Consider the following 22,992-nt stretch of genomic DNA (forward strand, 5'->3'; position numbering starts at 1 on the left):
TCTTCGTTTAATCCTTTATCCAAGTGTAAGCAAAAAAAGTTTGAGCCTGAAGTATTTTCAGGACTGGACAACTCATATATATACAAGCTAATGACTTCACATCACTTGCCTTAGTATCCCATAATGTAAAGCACATATCCTTACACACATGTATAATGCTATACATTATAAGAAGTCACTACCCAGACTGTTTTCACTATATAAGTGAAGGGAGGTCTCCAAAAATTCAGGCGATTTCCCAGACCACTCTAAACTCAGCAAGTGCAAGCAATCTGAAGGATCATTGTGGTTCCACCCAGTGACAAGCCCACCCTGCCACAGAGAGGAACCCTCAGAGTTGGCTCTGCCCAATGGCAGGCTCACCCCCACCACCGAGATGAGCCTCTCATGCATCAATGGGAACCAGAATCAGAGGTGACACCAAGGTTGAAGTAATGCAGAAGTCATATTTTCATATATGAGTAGCCAAAAGGTGTCACACCTTATTATTAAATTACTATGGATTAGGGATAGTTGTTGGAAGTTTATCCACTCATTTATACTATAAATTAAAGATGCCAAGAAAATTAAACAAAGAATTATATTCTTGGTTTAATCCTTTATCCTAATGTAAGCAAACAAAGTTTTCACCCAAAGTATTTTCAGGACTGGGCAACTGGTATATATACAAGGTAATGACTTCACATCAATATATATCCTTATGGACTTGTATAATCAAGTGGAAAAACTTCCAACAACTATCTCTAATCCAGAATAATTTAATAATTGGTGTGACACCTTTTGGCTACTCATATATTATTATTATTATTATTATTAAACAAGACCTCATGGAGTCAAAGACTCATCTAGGAGGTCCTTTTATCTCACACACATCTCATCATACCAGGTCTTAAACACATTCAATCTCCTTGCAGACACCACACTCTCAGGCAAGGCATTCCAAGCATTCACAACTCTGCACGAAAAAAACCTGCCTCTCACTCCCCTACTCACACCCTCTTTATACAGTTTCCAGGGATGACCTCTGGTTCTCCCCTGATCTCCCACTATTCGCTGTAGAACTTCTCCACCATTGATCCTATAGCAACCCCTTACCAACTTGTAGGTCTCTATCATATCTCCCCTCTTCCTTCTCTCCACTAGTCTCTGCAAATTACATCTTTTCAATCTTTCCTCATACTCGACATTCCAGAGGTCAGAAACTACCTTAGTCAGTCGCCTTTGGACCCTTTCCAACATCTCTTCATCCTTCTGAAAACCAGGTGACCAAATCTGGGCACAACAGTCCATGTGTGGCCTAATCAAAGCCTTATACAATGGAACAAGAATCTCCCTACTTCTACACGTCAGTGTCCTCCTCATCATTCCCAGAAGTCTTTGTGTTGTCTTCACAATTTTGGCGATGTGTCCCCTAAATTTTAGATCCTTATCCACTATCACCCCCCAGATCTCTTATTTCCTCTACTTCCAACAATATATTCTCACCAAGCATAAATTCTGCATCCCATCTTTGTTTTCCAAATTTTAAAACCTTACATTTTGCAACATTGAACTCACATCCCCATTTGCTTGCCCGATCACTCAATTTATTAAAGTCTTCTTGCAAGGCCACAACATCTTCACTACTCTTTATGGTTCGTCCCAACTTTGCATCATCTGCAAACAACTGAATATCTCCATCCAAATCTTTGCCAATATCATTAATATACAAGTTAAATAGTAATGGCCCTAAAACAGATCCCTGAGGCACTCCACTAGTGACTTTCCTTTTCCTGGATATTGCACCCCCATACACAACTTGTTGATACCTATCAGATAGCCAGTCTCCAATCCAATGCACTAATCTAATATCCAACCCCATCTGCTCTAGTTTGACTGTCAACTTATCATGAGGTACTCTATCAAAAGCTTTTGCAAAATCCAAGTATATTACTGTGTATCCTTCTCCTCTGTCCAAGGAAGCAGTCACTTTATTGTAATAAGCAAGTAGATTACTAAAACACGACCTCCCTTTAGCAAATCCATGCTGTCCATCAAAGATTATACCATTGTTGTCAACCCAACTCTGGATCCTAGTTCTCACAAGCTTCTCCAACAACTTAACCACAACACCTGACACACAGATAGGCCTATAGTTTGATGCTTGAGTTCGATCACCTCCTTTATGAAGTGGCACAATCTTGCCCTCCTTCCACTCTTTAGGGACTTGACCAAGTGCAAGACTCGTATTAAAAAAATATGTCAAGGCAGGTGTCAATTCTCCGGCACATTCCTTCAGAATACGCAGTGATATATTATCAAGTCCCACAGCTTTATTTACATCTAGTTTACTCAACTCCCCAAATACCTCTTGCTCACTTACAGTCAGTCTCTCCTCCCCATCATCAACTGCTCTTAATCTCTCCATGAAGTCACATTCACAAGATTGAAAGATCTTTATGAACTGCTCATTAAGTATCTCCACCACACATTCTGCAACAGCTGTCTTTATACCATTTCCTCCAATCAATGTCAACCTTCCATAATCATTCTTTCTTTTGCTGGCTACATATCGAAAGAACTCCCCAGGATTCTTTTTAGCTTCATTAGCTAACTGCTGTTCATACCTCTCTTTAGCTACTCTCACCAACCAAGTCACTCTCCTTGCCTGGTCTTTGTAGAACTCATGAAATTGGTTACTTCCACTTCTCTTATGCTGCCTCCACAATGCCCTTTTTCTCTGTATTGCATGCTTAATCTCTTTATTCATCCATCTCACACCTAACTTATTTAACCTTCTCACCCGTGGTATACGTTTAGACATTGCATCCACTAAATATTTTTTGAAAATCCCCCAAGCTGCATTGATCTCTTTTCCAGCTAACTCCTCATTCCATGCTACACCTGCAAGCTGTCTCCTGAGCTCTTCATAATCACCCCCCTTGTAGTTCCACATATACCCTTTTTTCACAGGGGTCCTTGCACTGCTGGCAACCACCCAAGTAATCACCTCATGGTCACTTTCACCAATTGGTGGATGATTTGATACCTCATTGATAATTACATCCTCCGATGAGATGACCAAATCCAAGACGCTTAATCCTCTTGTGCCCTCTGTTACATACTGTCTGAGGTAGTTATCCCTCAAAAACTCAAGAAACTCATTTTCTTTACTTCCGGTTGCTATCTCTTCATTACAGTCTATATTGCCATAATTAAAATCACCCATAATGATCACCCTTTTCTTATTTGCTTGGCTTATTTGACTATACATTTCACTATCATCACCATCCACATTACCAGGTCTATAACAACATCCCACCAAGTATTTGATTCTATTCACCTCTATCTCACACCATACTGCCTCAAAACCACTGGCCCCATTTCCCTCTTGCATCTCTACCTTGTTTGGACATAACTCTTTATCTATCATCAATAGCACTCCCCCTCCCTTTTTACCCCTTCTATCCTCATGAAACACATCATACCTTTCCATCTCTATTCCTGTCAGGATGTCATCCTCATCTAACCATGTCTCACTTATTCCGACAATCTCTGGGTGCACAGACGCAATTAGTGCAACCATTTCATCCGCCTTGTTTCTTATACTTCTAGCATTGGTATACAAACACAACAACTCATTTCTGGATCTACAGCTAGTTCCACTGATACCACTCACTCGATGTGATCTCTCCATGCTGGGCTGGGGCCATTTCCCTTTCTGCTTTTTTATTTTAGAACCCTTTGCAATTCCATCTGTTTCCTTTTGATCCCTGATCATCCCATTACTTTCCTGCCTACACATTCTCTCACCTCCTCTTGGAGCATCCACCTTTCTCACGCTGTGTATCCCTGTCTACCCTGAGCCTCGCCGTTTCCCTGCTCCTCTTGCACACCCATTCTCTCATTTTCTATACTCATACCACTCACTTCCACATTCATTTCCACTCCTTCAATCTCTCCTGTCTTACTCTCCTGCTCTTCCACATCACTCCCCTCTCGATCTGATTCATTCTCTCTATTCACTTTTCTACCTTCCAGCAGTAGTCTCTCCAAGCGACTCACACCATAATCACTCAAATGCAGTCCATCACTCCCATACAGCTCACTTCGTCCCTCAAACTCATTCCGCACATTAACAAACGGTACTCCCATCTCCTCACACATTTCAGCCAGAATATCATTCATAATCCTTGCTCTCCGCCTCATTTCACCACAATCATACCTAGGCAACACACTGACCAACCTTCCTGTCACACTATTCTCCTTTATCTTTCCAAGCAGTCTCCTGACATTCATTTTGACATGCTCTTTGTTCTCTCTCAAATCATTCGTACCAATTAATACAATTAACTCTTTTGCTCATTCCTGCCTCATATTCAATGCCTCAATCACTCTACTCATTTTACCGCCTGGAAAAAAAGATACCTTGTGCATTTTATCCTCTAGCACACCTTTAATAATGGCGTCGCCATACAACGCCACTCGCTCATCTTTTGTTAACTCTTTCATGCCATCATGATTTATTTTAATAGTTTTGACCTGAATTCTCTTAATTTCATTCCGCTTCCATTTCATTTCTTGCTTCATCCAATCCAATTCACCTTCTGAACCTCGCGACACATTCACTCTATCATTAAATCTTTCTAACTTTCTAACTCTAGACCCCCTCTTCTCACTTTCCCTCTCATTCATCCTTCTTTGTTTCCGTACTTTCGGTCCAACATACGTCCAACTTTCACTATCATTCTTCTCACTTTCACTCTCACATATCTTTCTTTGTTTCCGTATTTTCAGACTAACATGCGTCCAACTTTCGCTATCATTCTTCTCACTTTTACTGTCATTCATCTTTCTTTGGTTCAGTACTTTCGTTCCAACATGCGTCCAACTTTCGCCATCAGTCATTCTTTTTTCGCTATCATTCATTCTTTCGATTTTTTTTACTTGCGATTTCTGCACCACGCCATTTCTACTTTCATTCGTTCTCTCAATTTCGTTTCTTTCCGCCTCACTTTCGTCCCTTTTAACATCCGTTACGGTTGTCAAATCGCTCTTTTTCTTTTTTCCTGATTTTTTAACATTTTTTCACCTGTCTTCTCGCCATCCTTCTCTTGCAAATGTGCACTCGCGACACAATCGGTACTAGCACTTTCTGTCATCTACTTCATATTCGCATTCATCAATTCCTCGTTCAGGTCACATTTCGCACACACCCTTCTTCCATCCGCACTAAACATCCACAAATCATTTATATAATCGAAGGAATACATATAACAGACCTCACACTTAACGAACCGACTGAAATCCAAATTAAAATCATGGAATGACAATGCCGCCGCTATTTATTTATTTTTTTTCTCTGCAGGTTACTAGGTCTAATATTAACGTTTTCGTATTTAGTTTAAGCAAGAAAAAAAAAAACCCACACTAATAATATCGGTAGCGTACAACGTTTACAGCCACTCTTACTTAAACAATTACGCATATATACTTAATTATTCCTAGTAAAACTTATCTGAATCAGGAGCTCTTCAAAACACGTTCGTAGCGCTTGACCCACTAGCGCCCCCCCCAATGAATATATGAAAATATGACTTTTGCATTACTTGGTATCACCTTGGTACTTCAGCCTTGGTATCCCCTGTGGGTCTGGCTTCCACTGATGAGACCTCAATAAAGATTGAAATCATTTTGGGTAGTGACCCTTCCCATAATTCATTATACATGTCCATAAGGATATGTGCTTTGCATTTTGGGATACTAAGGCAAGTGATGTGAAGTCATTAGCTTGTATATACGAGTTGCCCAGTCCTAAAAATACTTCAGGCACAAACTTTTGTTTGCTTACACTTGGATAAAGGATTAAACCAATGCTTAAATGGCATCTTTAATTTATAGCAGTCGGATATTAATAAAAAATTTTAAAGTTAATTTTCCAGATAACATTTCTCAAATGGAGAGACTGACATAGAATCAGTTTTATTAAGATTTGATTGATGTAGAGAGTCAGTCTTCACATGGTTCTTTGAATAATCTTACAAATTTAAGAGAACTTCAATGAAGAATTGTCATGTCCTGCCATTTAATAGAAGAGTTCACATCATTGTCATGGTTACCTAATCTGAACCCTTCGAAGAAATGAAAAAATAAATGTGATTCGTAAATTCTTCATATGTAACCTCAGCTGAACAACTTATTTATTATTATTATTGCACCCTCCAATGGAGATGACAGATTCATCGTGGGAAGTTCATACTGACTCTTAAAATCCTTAACACTCCTTGCATTAACAATACATTCTGGTAATGCGTTCCATTCACTGACAATTTTCTATGTAAAAAATCTACTTCTCATATCCCTCTTCACCACACTTTTACATAACTTCCATGGATGACCTCTGGTTCTTCCCCTCTTGCCTTCTACTCTTTTAATAATCTCATCTGGATTAATCCGATAAAATCCTCTCACTAACTTTATTATTATTATTGTTATTATTATTATCCCAACATCCCATCGAGTCAAAGACTCATCTAGGAGGTCCTTTTGTCATATACACACACACACACACAGCTCATCATACTGTGCCTTAAACACACTCAAATTCTCTGCAGACACTACACTGTCAGGCAAGGCATACCAATCATTCACAACTCTGTTTGCAAAAAATCTGCTTCTCACACCCTCCTTATACAGCTTCTACGGATGACCTCTAGTTCTCCAATGATCTCCCACCGTTTTTTGTAAAACCTCTCTCTATATAAAAAAACTTAAATGTCTCTATCATATCAACTCTTTTCCTCCAATTCGCTAAACTCTGCAGTCTACATTTCTTCAACCTCTCTCTCTCTCCATAGCCAGCATTTCAAAGTCCTGATATTGCCTTAGTCACTCACCTCTGGATCCTCTCCAATATTTTCACATCACACTGGAAATGAGGTGACCAAATTTGAGCATGATAGTCCAAGTGTGGGCTGACCAGTGCTTTATACAGTGGCACAACCACTTCGTTATCCCTACATGCTAGAGTACTTGTTATCGTAGCAGCACCACGATGTGTAGTCTTTGCAGTACTTGCAATATGCCTTCTAAACTTCAGTCTACTGTCAACCATTACTCCCAAATCTGGTCACATGCTCCTTGCACTTACTAATATTAAAACTACAACCCCACTCCTTTCTCCAAGTCAAAAGTCTATTCAAATTTTCCTGAGGGAAATTAACATCAGCAATGCTACTTATAATTCTCCCAACTTTGCATCATCAGCAAACAACTGAAGATCCCCAGTCATAAGTTAAACAGCAGGGACCCAAGAACAAAGCCATGGAGCACATTACTGGTTATCCTCCTTTTTTGAGGCACTGCTCTATCATACACAACCTGCTATTATTGTTCAGAGCCAATCTCCTATCCATCTAACCAATATACCATCTATTCCCATCCTCTGCATCTTGTACACCAACTTATCACTTATCAACTTGTTAAACATAATACCGTATATATATATATATATATATATATATATATATCACTATCTGTCCAGGAGGAATAAATTCTTTGTGTACAATTCTATTCATATCAAAAAACAAATCAACATTGTCTTGACATTTGATCAAACTTGATGTGCCTTCTTGGGTCTAGGTGAGTTTGCATGTTTCCATTGGTTTGATGCTTGTTTTGTGGATCATAACTGTAGCACCAAGACTCATTCCTTGTCACAACTTTTGAAAGAAAGTTCTGGTCATTAAGAACTTGCTCTCCTATGCCTGTCCATGTTCAAATGAAGCCTTGTATACTCGCTTCTGTCATCAGATGTACTTCAAATATCCACATTCCAGACCTCTCTCTCTCTTTTGATACATTCTTGCTATTATGTCATTCATTATTGTTTCTCTTCTCCTCAGCTTTGCATTATCATATCTGGATAGTACTCACTATCTTCTCTCACAATTTTTTGTAGCACAATCTCTAACATTCACCTCATATCTCTTGTATCCTGATTCATGTTAGCTCTGAGCAACTTGTGCTAACCATAACTATTATCTCATCCACATTCTCATTCTGCTTAATTGGCATTTCACACCCTGTATTATTTCTCCAGGTAGACTCTCCTATGACATTCTAATTCACACATCACAATCATTGAATCATCATACATCACACCCCTCACAGATCCATGCAGTTCTTTCTCATCTGCACCTCTCACTTACCCTTCCTTCCTCTCATCTTTGTATCCCTTGCTTCTGTGTTCTCTTTCCTCTCATTTTCTCTTTTTTCCCTAGTTTTTCCATTCTTTCTCGTTCTTTCATTTCTACTCTTTTTGCCGCATATTAGTTAGTCTTTCAATTCTTCTAATCTCTCCCTTCATACTCCTCAAATTCATTTTTCTTACCTTCCCTCAACATTCACCCCTTTCCCACAGTCAACACCATATATCAGACTGCTAAATATCCAGTCAAACTGCATAATGTTAAATCCATTGATCATGCCACTCATCTCTCTCTCTCTATCTATCTCTGGTATCACTCACTCATTTCCAATGTTTCACTGCTCCCGCTACTTAACAAGAGATGTTGATACTAAAATCACTCAGCTCTTCCCATTGTCTACATTTCATGCATTTAGGAAAAATGATGATGACCGATGATGAGAAACTTTAAATAGCAATAGATTTACTAGATTACACATTAATTAAATGGCTTAAAAAGTCAATATATTATTGACTGAATTGAAAATATTATAAATATTATTTAAATCCAATATCAAACTATTGGATTACATAGTAATCCAATCAATATTTCTAAAAAAACAGTGGTGGTTATATAAATAATCATTGTAGCACGCAGTTTTAAATTATTTATTAGAAAGATCAGTTGAGAAATAATGTGATTTCAGCATATTTGTGTATAAAATGTAGTCTGTGGTTTCAGGATGCTGAGAAAAGATTCATACATCAAAATGCTATTCAAGAAAATCTCACTGAATTGAAGCAGAGAGGCAAAAAGAGGTTATTTGAACTACAAGAGGAAAATAACCAGTTAGAAGCAGAATTAGATGCTTTGAAAGTTGGAGTAGCCAAGGATAAACTGTATGAATTTAAATTTAATCATGATTTTTAATAATAATAAGAATTATTATTTTTGTGCATAAATCCTGATTTTGAGACTTGTTATCTGTAGTGGTTAATCATAAACATTGGTAATGATAAAAAAAAAAGCTAAATCTTATTTTCAATGAATGTTGTAATACTAAATCTTTATAATTAATGTATCTCTGTTCAGAGCTGATCAAATACCTTCTTAGTGGTAAGAATAAAGTGACATTTGGTGTACAAGTACAGAACATGGAAAAGAAAGGTGACAATGAGAAAAAAAAAATTCACATTTTCATGACCTGGCAAAAAATAAATAAATATATAAAAATTATTATTATTATTATTATTAAACAAGACCTCATGGAGTCAAAGACTCATCTAGGAGGTCCTTTTATCTCACACACATCTCATCATACCGGGTCTTAAACACATTCAAACTCCCTGCAGACACCACACTCTAAAAAAGGTATTTTTGCAATGACAGGAAGAAAGTAGTGCTATCGTCAGATTGTCACTACAAGAACTATACAGTGGTATGCTATTGATAATCACAACACATTCTGTTTGAATTACAGTGTTTTCAGCAGCCACCAGTAATATGTTACAAGTGATGATACTTTAGCCAGCCTGGTTGGCCGAGTTGTTAGCATATCAGCTCTCCAGCCAAAAGGCTGTGGGTTTAAATCCCTTCATTGGCATGGATGTTTGTGATTGTCTGTGAAATATACTAGTGCTAGTGATGGGCAGAAGATGGTGTTGGTGTAGATGATGATGGTAGTTGCGATTCGCTGTAGTTGGTGGAGACATAGAGCTGTAGAGTAGGTGTCCTCCCTTGATGGGCCTTTATATTTATAAACAGCCTGGTTGGCCAAGTGGTTAGTGTATCTTCTCTCCATCCAAAAGGCTGCAGGTTTGAATCCCGCCGTGGTCATGGATGTTTGTGATTGTCTGTGAAAATACAAGTGGTGGTAGTGGGCAATAGATGGCGTTAGTGTAGATGACAAAGTTCACTGTAGCATGATTTCTGGCTGGGGAGGGAGAGAATGAAGGGCTGATGCACCATAATACATATTCTCCTCAACCTGAAGGCAGTATTGTGTGATAACTTATTATTGTTATTATTATGGGAGTCCAAAGGCTTATCAAGGGAGGGCAACTAATCTACAACCTTCCGTCTCCACTCAATCCACCTTTGGACTCCCATAATAATAACAATAATAATAAGTTATCAAACAATGCTGCCTTCAGGTTGAGGAGAATATGTATTATGGTATGGTGCATCAGCTCTTCATTCTCTCCCTCCCCAGCCAGAAATCATGCTTTCTATATAAGTAAAGAAGGTCCTTTTTATTATTTGTTAGAACCAACTGAGTATCCCATCATTCTCTAATTGATTCTAGGCAGCTGAATTGCAGAAATGACAGTCTTCATTATGGTAAATTATGGATGCAACCATCTACTATGTTAGAATAACTTTAATTTAATGTAAATCCAGATAATTACTCAATGTTTCGACCTTCATATTAAGTCATCATCTGGAGATACATATATAAACACTATATTAAATCTATAATCCTGTTATTCATATGGCTAGAGAGCACTATCACTGAATTAAATTAAAAAAAAAAAAAACAGCATTAGTGGAAGCAAAATCAGTATATGAATAAAAAACTTAAATTATTAAAATTATTGCCTAGAGCTCCAGAATAGGAGATTGCAGGAGACCTTGAAACAAGAAGTTATGTGGGTTGCATGTATGCCACCCATATTCTTAAGATTTTTAGGCCATTATTATTTTTATTATTATTACTTTTATTATTACACTCTCCATGAAGTTGGCAGACTCATCATGAGAGGTGCATTCAACTGACAACGTATTTATCATACTGAATATTAAAATTCTTAACATTCTCTGCATTAACAACATATTCTGGTAATGTGTTCAATTAATTAACAATTCTCCATCTAAAAAATCTACTACTCACATCCCACTTCACTACACTCTTACATAACTTCTAGGCATGGCCTCTAATTCTTTTCTTCTCACCTTCTACTGTTTATTAATCCAATAAAATTCTATCACTAACTTAAATGTCTCCATCATATCACCACTTTTCCTTCTATCTCCAAACTCTGTAATCCACATTTCTTCAACCTCTCTTTCCATTGCCAACATTCCAGAGTCCTTATGTATCTTAGTCACTCTGGACTCTCTCTCTAATGTTTTCACATCACAGTGAAAACCAGGTGACCAAATCTGAGCACAATAGTCCAAGTGTAGTCTGACCAGTGCTTTATACAGTGACACAACCACTTACTTATCCATATATGTTAGAGTACTTTGTTTCATAGTTGCACCATGATGTGTAGTCTTTGCAACACTAGCAACGTGCCCTCCAAACCTCAGCCTACTATCAACCATCAAATCTCAAATCAAAAACTCCCAAATTTCAAATTTCATCCACTTCCTGCAGTACAGTGCCATCAATATAGTGGCAAGGTGTTGAATCCGAATTCAACACTTATTAATATTAAAACTATAACCCTCACTAATCTGCACAAGCTGAAAGTCTATTCAAATCTTTCTGAAAGGAATTAACATCAACAGGTGCTACTTATAATTCTCACCAACTTTGCATCAGCAGCAAACAACTGAGGATCTACAGTCAGCCCACATGATATATCATTTACAAACAAGTTAAACAGTAGAGAACTGAGAACAGCACCCTGGAGCATGCCCATGGTTATCCTGCTTTTTTTTTTTTTTTGAGACACACATACAACTTGTTAGTATCATTCAGAGAGCCAGTCACCAATCCATCTAATATGCTAACCATCCCCATCATCTGCAGCTTGTACACTAACTTATCATTATTATTATTATTATTAATACATATTCCATGTAGTCGACAGGCTCGTCGTGAGAGGTTCATTCAACTGACAAAATATTTATTATATAGAATCTTAAAATCCTTAAGACTGCTTGTATTAATAATACATTCCAGTAATGCGTCCCATTCATTGACATTTCTCTATGTAAACAAATCTACTCCTCACACTCCTATTCACCACACTTTTACATAACTTCCAGGATGACCTCTGGTTCTTCCCCTCTCACCTTCTACTCTTTTTACAATCCCATCTGGATTAATCCAATAAAATATTTTAACTTAAATGTCTCTATCATATCACCTCTTTTCCACCTATCCACCAAACTGTAATTCACAACTCTTCAACCTCTTTCCATAGACAGCATTCCAGAGTCATGATATTTTCGTAGTCACTCACCTCAGGATTCTCTCCAATGTCTCCACATCACATTGAAAACCAGGTGACCAAATCTGAGCACAATATTCCAAGCGTAGTCTAACCAGTGCTTTATACAGTGGTACAACCACTTCCTTATCCCTACATGTTAGACTACGTCTTATCATAGCAGCACTACAATTTGCAGCCTTTGCAACACTAGCAATATGCCCTCTAAACTTCAGTCTACTGTCAACCATCACTCCCAGAATTCTAATCTCATCCACTTTCTGCAATACGGCACCATCGATATAGTACACAGTCTTATATTTCTGCAATCCAAAATGTAATGCCTTGCACTTATTGATATTAAAACTACAACTCCACAACTTTTTCTCCAAGTCAAAAGCCTATTCAAATCTCCCTGAAAGAAATTAACATCAGCAGTGCTACTTATGATTCTTCCCAACTTAGCATCATCAGTAAACAACTGATGATCTCTAGTCAGTCATATGGTAATTTATCAAATGCTTTTGCAAAGTCGAAGAATATCACAGCATATGAGTCATGATTCTCCCTTATCTAACACACTCATTATGTTATCATAAAATGCAAGTCAATTGCTAAAACAAGACCTACCCTTTACAAATCCATGCTGACCATCATAAAGAATATTATGTCCATCAACCCAATCTTGTATTCTGTTCCTAATCAATCTCTCCAACACATTGATTACAACTGCTGTTATACAGACTGGTCTATAATTGGAAATTTCTGTCATATAACTATGCTTGTGGAGTGATACTATTTTGCCTTCTTTCCACTCCTTAGGAACCTTACCCACTGCAAGACTTTCATTAAATAACCAGGACAAGGACATAGCTAATTGTTGTGCATATTCTTTAAGAATATGTGGTGAGATGTCATCTACTCCCACAGCCTTATTAACATCTAGCTTAGTCAACACCTGATACACCTCCAATACATTCATTTCTAATTCTCCTGATACTACATGCTCAATTACGACTATCCACCAGTGTCAACCTGCTATAATTATTCTTTGTCTTGCTTGCCTTATAACAGAATAATTCCCTTGAATTAACCTTGGATTAATTTCCTCTCATATTGCACCCTTTCCTTCTTTCTTTACCATGCTTGTCACTTTCCTAGCCTGCACTTTATACTCTTCATGGATCCAATTGCCACTAACTGTCTTGTATCTCCTCCGTACCATTTTCTTTTCCAACACAGCTTGCTTGATTTCAGTGTTCATCCATTCCACTCCTATTCTGTTTACTCACTTAACCTGTGTAAATGAGTACTATGCAGTTATACATTGCTTGTGAGATACATGCATTTTCATCCGCTGTCATCATCTTTATTTCACAGCTCATCTACTCAATATACTGATACTAGTTGATTACACAACATCCCACAATCACTCACCTTATACTTCCACATATATCTCATTTTAGCAGTAATCTTTTCTTGTGTCACCACTTCCCAAACAAGTGCCTCATGATTATTTTCACTAACCATTAACAACTACATTGTATGAAGTTATCACCAAATCGAAAACACTAAGGCCTCTCGTTGCTTCCATCACATGCAGCTTAAGATATGTATACCTCAGATATTCAACAAACTTAATCTCATACACTATCTCCTTCTTCCATTTTATATTCAGGATCACCTTCTTTTTACATGCCCAACCTATTCGATTAACAATTCACAATCAATATTCTCTACATTGTTTAGCATATAATAGCATCCTATCAGATATCTATCCTGTTAATTCAACTTCACCACCACCACAGAGATCCAAAATCTGCATACATGCACTCTCAACTCCCACGCTTTGTGGACACAATTCCTCTGCCATCATTAACAGTACTTCTTCCTCCTCTCTTCACCTTTTTACCGTATCAAAATAGTGTATATCCTTCCATTTCTATTCTCGACATCACATCATTCTCAGACAATCACATTTCACTTACACCAATTATCTTTGGGCATATTGACTGAATTAATTCAACAAATTCAGCTCTCTTATTTCAAACACTTTTTTTTTTGCATTTGCATACAAACATAACAATCACTATGTTTTCCAGCCCATTCTACCAATACCAACATTCTCTACTGTAGCTGCTATACCCCCCTCCCTCTCTCTCTCTCTCTCTCTCTCTCTCTTTGGTCTGATTACTTCTGTTTCTCTGGTCACAATTCTGATAGTCATTTGTTAAATATTTTTATTTATGATTTATACTTAATTAGTTGTTACTTGATTAAATCCTTTCTTATTCAAAACCTTACTCATTTAAAATCCTACCAGCTGCTCTATTGCTATCTCTTCCTATTCTATCTTTCTATCGCTATTTTACTTCTTCAGATATCGGGCCTTTAATATGCTTACATCTATTTATAGCAAGGACTGTTTCCTCTTCGGATACTGGCAAATTTATATTTTGCTGCGCCAGCCAGTATCCTATAGCAGAAAAGATCCTTACTCAGGGAGACAATACTAGATTCTGAGGCATTCATACACAATGATCTACTTTAACTTAACGCTGCTGTATAGATTCAGACTATTGCAGTCGCGACCTAAATATTAGTATTATATTTACTTTCTAATTCCTTCCCACCAAAATAGGTTCTATTTTTATAAGTGGTAGTTTGGAATCGTAATCAGGCATGACTCAGGTTCAGGTAAATATGACAAGTTTATTGGAATATTTAAACAGAATACACAAAAATTCATACACTCAACTATGACTCAATACTAAATGAAATTCGAGTTATTAGGTTAACATATTCTAAATTAATTAAAGGTCATAAAGCATACGAAACACAATAACTGCATATTGGGATAAACAGCAAATGATATGAAGTTAAACTAAAATTCCTTTCTGTAATGCCATTCATAAGATAATATAAACAACATTCTAATGTTACTCAGTTACTAAAATTCACAATTCTCATTAAGATAATCCTATCACATACAATTACTAAAGATCTTTTCCAAACAATTCTTACCCTCTCAAAGGAGGTTAATTTTCTAATTAGAGACTGTCCACAGAGTTCTTTACTGTTCTTAATTTCACATTCGCAAACAATCTTCTCTCTTCTAATGAATTTTATACACCAAATAGAGTAATTTCACCTTACCAAACTTTTTTCGCGTCTTTCAGCACCACGTGTACATCTGGTTACTTCTTGTCTATTGGCTTTCCATACACCAACGTAGGGGTTACGCTATCTTCATTATTTCTGCCGAAAACGGACTTAAATCTTTGCGTTTCAGGAACAACTTGATGGGACTTCTCAGTGATGGCTTGATTCTGCTAGGACTGGAAAATTTTATCTTCAGCTCTGTGTAGAATCCTTCTCCATTTTCAAGCCTGCTGTCCAACATCTTATTTTAGCACAGACCTTTCATCCCCCCCCTTTTACGTGAACTCCCGCTAACTTCCGAGCCACCAAACAGGAAAACGATACGACACGAGAGATCGATACGGTGCTCGTCCCCCTTATATTCTTCGTTAGAGCACCCCCTTTTTCAGAGTCCCTTATGCACACGACCCATATCTTTTCATCCCTTGCTTTCCTGACGCTGTTATGTTCTTGGATTCACGGAATACGGGTCAATGTACATTCCGTGTAAGCTACTGCCGTCAGCGTTACACTGGGCATGTGTACTTGTATACTTTCTAAGAATTATTATTACTTAATAACTATCTGGTGACTCACAGTTAATCTATACAGCTTAAGTGAGGCTTAAAATTAATATTAACAAATTTTTCCTTTAAGACATTCTCTAATTTAATTCTAGTAGTGATGAAAAGATTAAAGCACATGGAACATAAGATAAAAAATTGCAAATTTATACATAAAGTGAAGAAGTTTCACTTTTGATTTCAGCTGATGTGCAGGTATTTCTCTTTATTAGTAAATTTAGTATGTTAAATTCTGAATGAATGATTTCCTTGCAAGATTCCTTCATTCAGGATCTAACACATTCATGCCTGCTTCATCCTAACTTTTATGGATTCCATCACTTTGTGCTGCTGAACCACATCCTTGATCTCATATCCATCTTCCTCCTATCACATACACCTTTGATCATTAGCTACATTAACTTCTTGATTCTGTGCCTTCTCAGCAAACAATAGCCTTTCTAAATGCTCAACACCATACCCATTCAAATGCAATCCAGTAACTTTAAACAATTCCAACTTTCCTTCAGATTCCCTCCACAGGTTCACAAACTGAAGTTGAGATTCACAAATTGTTGACATTGAGAACTTATGGTTGAGATTAGAATGCCTATTAGAATTTCATACACTTCTTTAAATTTGCATTCATACCAAGTTCATACTGAATTGAAAAAGTTCCATTTCAATATGGTATCCCAGACATGACCAAAAACGCTTGGTTTTCCGTATTTATTAAACATGATGTATTGTTGGAATTGTGTTCTCTGTGTTTCATTTATATATGACAATGTACAGGTGCACTGGATTCAGTACATCCAGGATTGAGGGCTGGGTGTACCTGGACAAGTTATATTTTATTTTTTTTGCAGAGGTTTTAAAGTTAGGATTAAAAATGAATTTGATTTATTTTCTCAGATATTCCTTTAATGTATAGATTTGGTAGTATTTTTGCTGTCGTTATTGTTTATGATAATTTACAATTCACGCTTAAGAGCTAATTCACTGAAAAAAAAATTGTTATTGTTCTGTTTTAGAGGGTGTTAATAACTCCAAATTTTTATGTTTGGTAAAAGTTATTGGGTTGGCAAATAAGTTCGTTTGGTTTTTCAGAGTGGAATGAAACACATTTTATTTAATATATATAATACTTACTAGTCAGTTATATATTGACCCTCTTTATCAATGACCTCTTGCCATCTGTCCACCAACTTCATTATGCCGCGTTCATAAAACTCCTGAGGTTTACTGGCAAAAAACTGATCCAGGTATCTTTTGACAGCATCCCCATTCAGAGAATTCTGCAACGATTAGAATAAGTGGTATTCGGAAGGTGCCAGGTCCGGTGAATATGGAGGATTCGACAAAGCATCCCAGCCAAGACGTAACAATTTACTCCGAGTTGTTAACAATATGTGGGGTCTGGCGTTGTCGTGGTGAAAGCCAACTCCTTTCCGATTTGCCAATTCAGGACAGATTTTGTGCTAATTGAACAGGCCAGTCACATTAACTGTGAGCAATAGACAGTTGAATCGATCATTCTGCTTGACGCTAACACATTGTAGTGGACAACACCTTTATAATTCCATCACACAGAGAGCATGATCATCTTTGGGTGCAATCCCGCTTTCGAGGTTGTTTGCAGCAGTTCGCTCTTGTGCCCCATGATATTTTACGTACCACGTTATGTACACGGCCCATTTTTCATCTCCCATAATCATCTGCTTGAAAAATGGGTCATTTTTTTGGCGACGTAGCAGTGAATCACAGATGGATATGTAAGCAGTCATATCGGCCTCAGTTAATTCATGCAGCACTCAAACATCGAGTTTTGAAACATATCCCATCTTGTGGAATACTGATTTTTTATTCCATATCCCATACAAGTGTTGAAATGGTTTTCAACACTTTTATGGGATATGTTCAGTACTGCAGCAATCTCCTGCACTGTTTGTGATGGATTTTTGTCAACAGTATCCTTCACAACACTCAAATCAACCTCGGGTGGGTGACTGGTGCATCACTGACGTTGATTTCTCCATAATAGAATTTGGCAAACCACTTTCGGCATACGCATTCTGTTAAGGCACCGTCCCCATATACGCTGCATATTTTTTATGGGCCTCTGCAGCTCGTTTGCCATTTTTGAAATAAAAAAGCAAAATATGCCGGTAATATACATTATTTCCTTCCATTTCTCAAATATGTTACACACACACACATGCCACTGAAGTAGGCCAAATGAAAATTCACTGAAAGGTTATGTGAAATGTCGCTTTTCAACTGCTCAATACCATTGTGCGGTAGCACAACAATAGTGACGGGATAAGTGGCGTAAACTTGAACTAACGCATAAACTGAATGTACTTATTTGCCCACCCAATATATGTATGTATTGCCAATATGTGTAGGCTTTAGTAGACAGTGAAGGACAGACTTGTTGGGGGGTTGGAAGACTTGTGGCAAGTCTATCCAGAAATGGAAGTATTTTGTTAAGATTTGGTTTGTGTTTTTTTATATTGATTATTGATACCCAAATGTGGCAGTTGTGAATATATTTACTCATTTTGTCTCTTCAAATAAAACAAGACTTATCTCTCTAAAGGATATTCCATGGTGACTGATCATCTGACTCTGTGTTCACCAGGAAAATGTTTGTGTGAGTGTCTTTTCTCTCCATCACTGTATCAGAGTGTTGTGATATATGAATTGTGTACAGTCAATATATGAAAAGCATTTGTGTACAAGTGCTTTTCATAGCATGAAAAGATATATCAAGATATAACATCTAATATCTTGAATTAAATATAGTGGTACACCACTGGAAAAGGTTGAGAACCCCTGGTCTGTAGCATGCTTTCCAGGTCTGAATCCTGCTTAATCTTCTCCTATTGTCTCATTCATTAAAGTCTGGATTGTTTTTTTAGAATAATAATAATTATTATTATTATTATTATTACCCTAAGAGACTCCATGGAGTCAAAGACTCTTCAAGGAGGTCCTTTTGTCACACACACACACACACACACACACACACACACACACACACACACACACACACACACACACACACACACACACACACACACACACACACACACAGCTCATCATACTGCACCTTAAACTTACTCAAATTCTCTGCTGACACCACCCTCTCAGACAAGGCATTCCAGTCATTCACAACTCTGTATGCAAAAAACCTGCTTCTCACTCCTTTGCTCATGCAATAATGCATATGAAGATTTTATAGCTATGACTAAGCAATGCTATGGGTCTATAATTTTCACAACTTTTTTTTATTTACTTTTTTGAGAATTGGTATTATGATGCCTGTCTTTCAGTCATCTGGAATTTCACCAGTATATAGTATTGTTAACAAGTTCAGGCAGGAAATTGATGACTGCTATGCCACCATATTTCCACAATTCAGTAGGAAGTTCACTAGGTAACCCAGATAAGTTCATTTGGTTTATTGTGTTTAAAATTTTTTCTTTTATTATGAATGGAGTTTTTTCTCCTTCTGTCTCTTCATTTCTGTTTTTCCTCTCTTCTTCTGTCCAGAAAAGCATCTGGTAATATTCTTTTTGATTTTTTTTAATCTCTTGAACTGTTCCAGTTTCAATATTATTTTTATCTTTCATTTTTAGTGGGCTTTTTTGAAGCATTTTTGTTAATTCTTTAATAATTTTATATAGTTTATAGGCTTGTTGGCTTCTTCACACATTTTTGCTTTCTATTCTAACCAAGCATTTTTAGCAGATCTGCACATTCTATGTAGCATCTCTGCTGATATTCTATCAACCTATATTCTTATTCACTTTATTCAAGAACTCTAGTACCCACATCCCATACACCAGAGTTTCTTCATCCATTACTTCCTTCCACTCCCTTGTAGGGAGTGGAAGGAAAGCAAAGTGGTTTCTTCGAATAAAGGTGGCTCTAAGATTGCAGTAGTTAATTACAGACCAGTCACCATTTTGAGAGTGGTGTAAAAGTATTGGAACAATGGGGATAGATATAGGGTTGGTGATATGGATAGGAGGGTGGTTGAAGGAGAGATACCAGAGAGTGGTTTATGCAGGAGTGGAGTCTAAAAACCGGCTTGTGACTAGTGGTGTGCTGCAGGGCTCTGTTCTTGGACCACTGCTTTTCAATTTGTTCATCAATGATATTGGAAAGGATTTGAGAGGAAGTGTTCACTTGTTTGCTGATGATGCAAAGTTGGGTAGAGCAATTGTGAGTGCACAGGATGTCAAAATGTTACAGGATGATTTGGATAGTTTGGAGGAGTGGGCTAGGAAAAATGGATGTCAATTTAATGTGGCAAAGTGTAAGGTTATGCACTTTGGGGTGAAAAGAATAGCAGCAGTATATTGCATTGGTGGAACCGTACTCCAGGAGATTGACGAGGCCAGGGATTTGGGAGTGTTGGTGAATAGGGAATTGAAGTTTAGGGGGCACATTGCAGAAGTGACTAAATCAGCTCATCAAATCACTTGGCTTCTGAAAAATACTTTAACATGCAGAGACAAACAAGTTGTTGTTCCTCTGTCGAGCATTGATAAGACCCCATCTGGACTACTGTGCCCAGTTATGGGCACCAGGGTTACTTTGTGATGGGGAGGAAGTGGAGAGGATCCAGAGACGAGTGACCAAGATGATAGAAGGTCTGTGGAATGAACCTTATGAGAATAGGTTGAAGATTTGTGGGTTGCAGAGATTGGACGATACGCAAAGGAGGGGGTGATATGATTGAGACATTCAAATTACTGAAGGATTTCTATAAGATTGATCCAGAAGATATTTTTGAAAATATGACTGGTGGTGGGAGGACTAGGGGCCATGCATGGAAGCTGGGCAAGAGCGTGGTTGACAAGGGTGTTAGAGCTAGGTTTTTTACTTGGAGAGTGGTGAATGAGTGGAATAAGCTTCCAGAGTCTGTTGTGGGTGCTACAACCCTGAATGAGTTCAAGGCAAGGTTTAATAGATACTGTGTCAATGTCGAATAGTTGTTCTTGACATGATATTAGGGCCTCCCTCGATGAGTCTGTCGACTCCTTGGAGTTGCCTGGAACAATAATAATAATAAAACAATTGGTGGATCAGAATATGATACTCTATAGGGGCCAACATGGTTTTCTTAAGATCAATCCTGGCTTAGCAATTTATTAACTTTTTACAATAGAATGACATCTGAGTTGGACAAGGGGAATGGCTAGACAGTGATATTTCTGGATTTTGCTAAGGCTTTTGACAGGATACACCATTGAATACTGTTGTGCAAATTAGAGCAGATGGGGATGGATACTAAACTAGTGATATGGATAAGAGAATGGTTCATGGAGAGATACCAGAAAGCAGTGTATAGAGGAGCAGAGTCCAGGATGAGGCAGTTGACCAGTGGTGTGCCTCAGGGCTCTGTGCTTGGGCCATTGTTATTTAATTTGTACATAAATGATATAGGAAATGGCTTAAAGGGAGATATTCAGTTTTTTGCTGATGATGCAAAGTTGGGTAGTGCAATAAAAAATCAAGCTGATGTTCAGAGTTTGCAGGATGATTTAAATAAGCTGGCAAAATGGGTAAAAGGTAATGGATATCAGTTAAATGTGGAAAAGTGTAAAGTTATGCATTTTGGGATTAAAAGATTACCAGCTGTGTACTATATTGATGGAACAGTAATCCAAGAGATTGATGAGGCTAGAGAATTAGGGATATTGGTAGATAGGGAGATGAGGTTCAGAGGACACATAGCTAAGGTGTCCAAGTTTGCCCACAGGATTACTTGGTAATTGAAGAACACACTAACATCCACAGATAAAGAGGTTATTATTTCCCTTTATAATTATTATTATTATTATTATTCAGGCCTCCATGGAGTCAAAAGAATCATCGAGGGGAGGTCCCGCCCCCCCAAGAAACACAAAGTCTATCATACCACTCCTTAAACTCATTGACTGTTCTTGCTCTCACCACTCCATCAGGCAGTGCATTCCACGGTTCAACCACCCTCCATGCAAAGAAACCACTCCTCACCCTCTTGCTCACAGTTTCCTTTCGTAACTTCCAGGGAAGGCCTCTTGTCATCACTCCTTCCCGCTCTTCAACCAAACGAAAGAATTCTCCAGCGTCAACCCTGTAACCACCTCTCAACAGTTTAAAAGTGTCAATCATATCATCTCTCCTTCTTCTATCCACCAAACTCGGCAGTCCATGTTCCCTCAGCCGATCCTAATACCTATCATTGTACAGTCCTGAAACCATCTTTGTTATCCGCCTTTGTACCCTTTCCAGAGTTAATTTATCCCCTTCAAATCCTGGGGACCAAATCTGAGAACAATAGTCCACGTGTGGTCTGATCAGAGTCTTATACAACAGAATGATAACCATCTTATCTCTGCAGGTCAGTGTCCTTCTCATAATTGCAGCAATCCTCTGTATTACCTTCACCACCTTTGCAATATGTCACCTAAACTTCAGGGTTTCTATCAATCATCAACCCCAGATCTCTTGTCTCCCCTACTTCCTCCAGCATAACTCCTCCCATAGAGTATGCAGCATCCTATCGATGTCTCCCAAACCTCAAGACCTTACATTTTGCTGCATTAAACTGACAACCCATTCATTTGCCCATCTATCTAGCTTATTCAGATCCTCTTGCAGGGCTACCACATCTTCACTATTACTAATAATCCTTCCCATCTTCACATCATCTGATAACAACTGAATATCCCCTTGCAATCCACTGGCAATGTCATTGATATAAAGGTTAAACAATATAGGTCCTAGTACTGAGCCCTGAGGGACCCCACTTGTAATCCTCTGCCTCCTTGAAACTGCTCCATCATACACAACTCTCTGATACCTATCAGACAGCCAATCCTGAATCCATTTGACCAATCTGACATCCAGACCCATGTGATGCAACTTAAATATCAGCTTATCATGTGGCACCCTGTCAAA

At 37.8% G+C, this 22,992-nt stretch overlaps 1 protein-coding gene across 1 annotated transcript in view; it reads left to right on the forward strand.

Moving 5' to 3' along the window:
- The window catches only part of LOC150103900 (uncharacterized), a 132,480-nt gene that overhangs the window by 48,820 nt on the left and 60,668 nt on the right, over window positions 1-22,992 (forward strand). Inside the window, exon 4 of the mRNA XM_090397091.1 lies at window positions 8,910-9,067. Within this exon, the coding sequence (XP_090253217.1) occupies window positions 8,910-9,067 (158 nt within the window). The remainder of the gene's footprint in view (window positions 1-8,909; window positions 9,068-22,992) is intronic.

The sequence above is a fragment of the Typopeltis vanoorti genome, chromosome 8 (assembly GCF_054136105.1).
Source record: "Typopeltis vanoorti isolate ZY-2024b chromosome 8, IOZ_Tvanoo_1.0, whole genome shotgun sequence".
Taxonomy (NCBI): domain Eukaryota; kingdom Metazoa; phylum Arthropoda; class Arachnida; order Uropygi; family Thelyphonidae; genus Typopeltis; species Typopeltis vanoorti.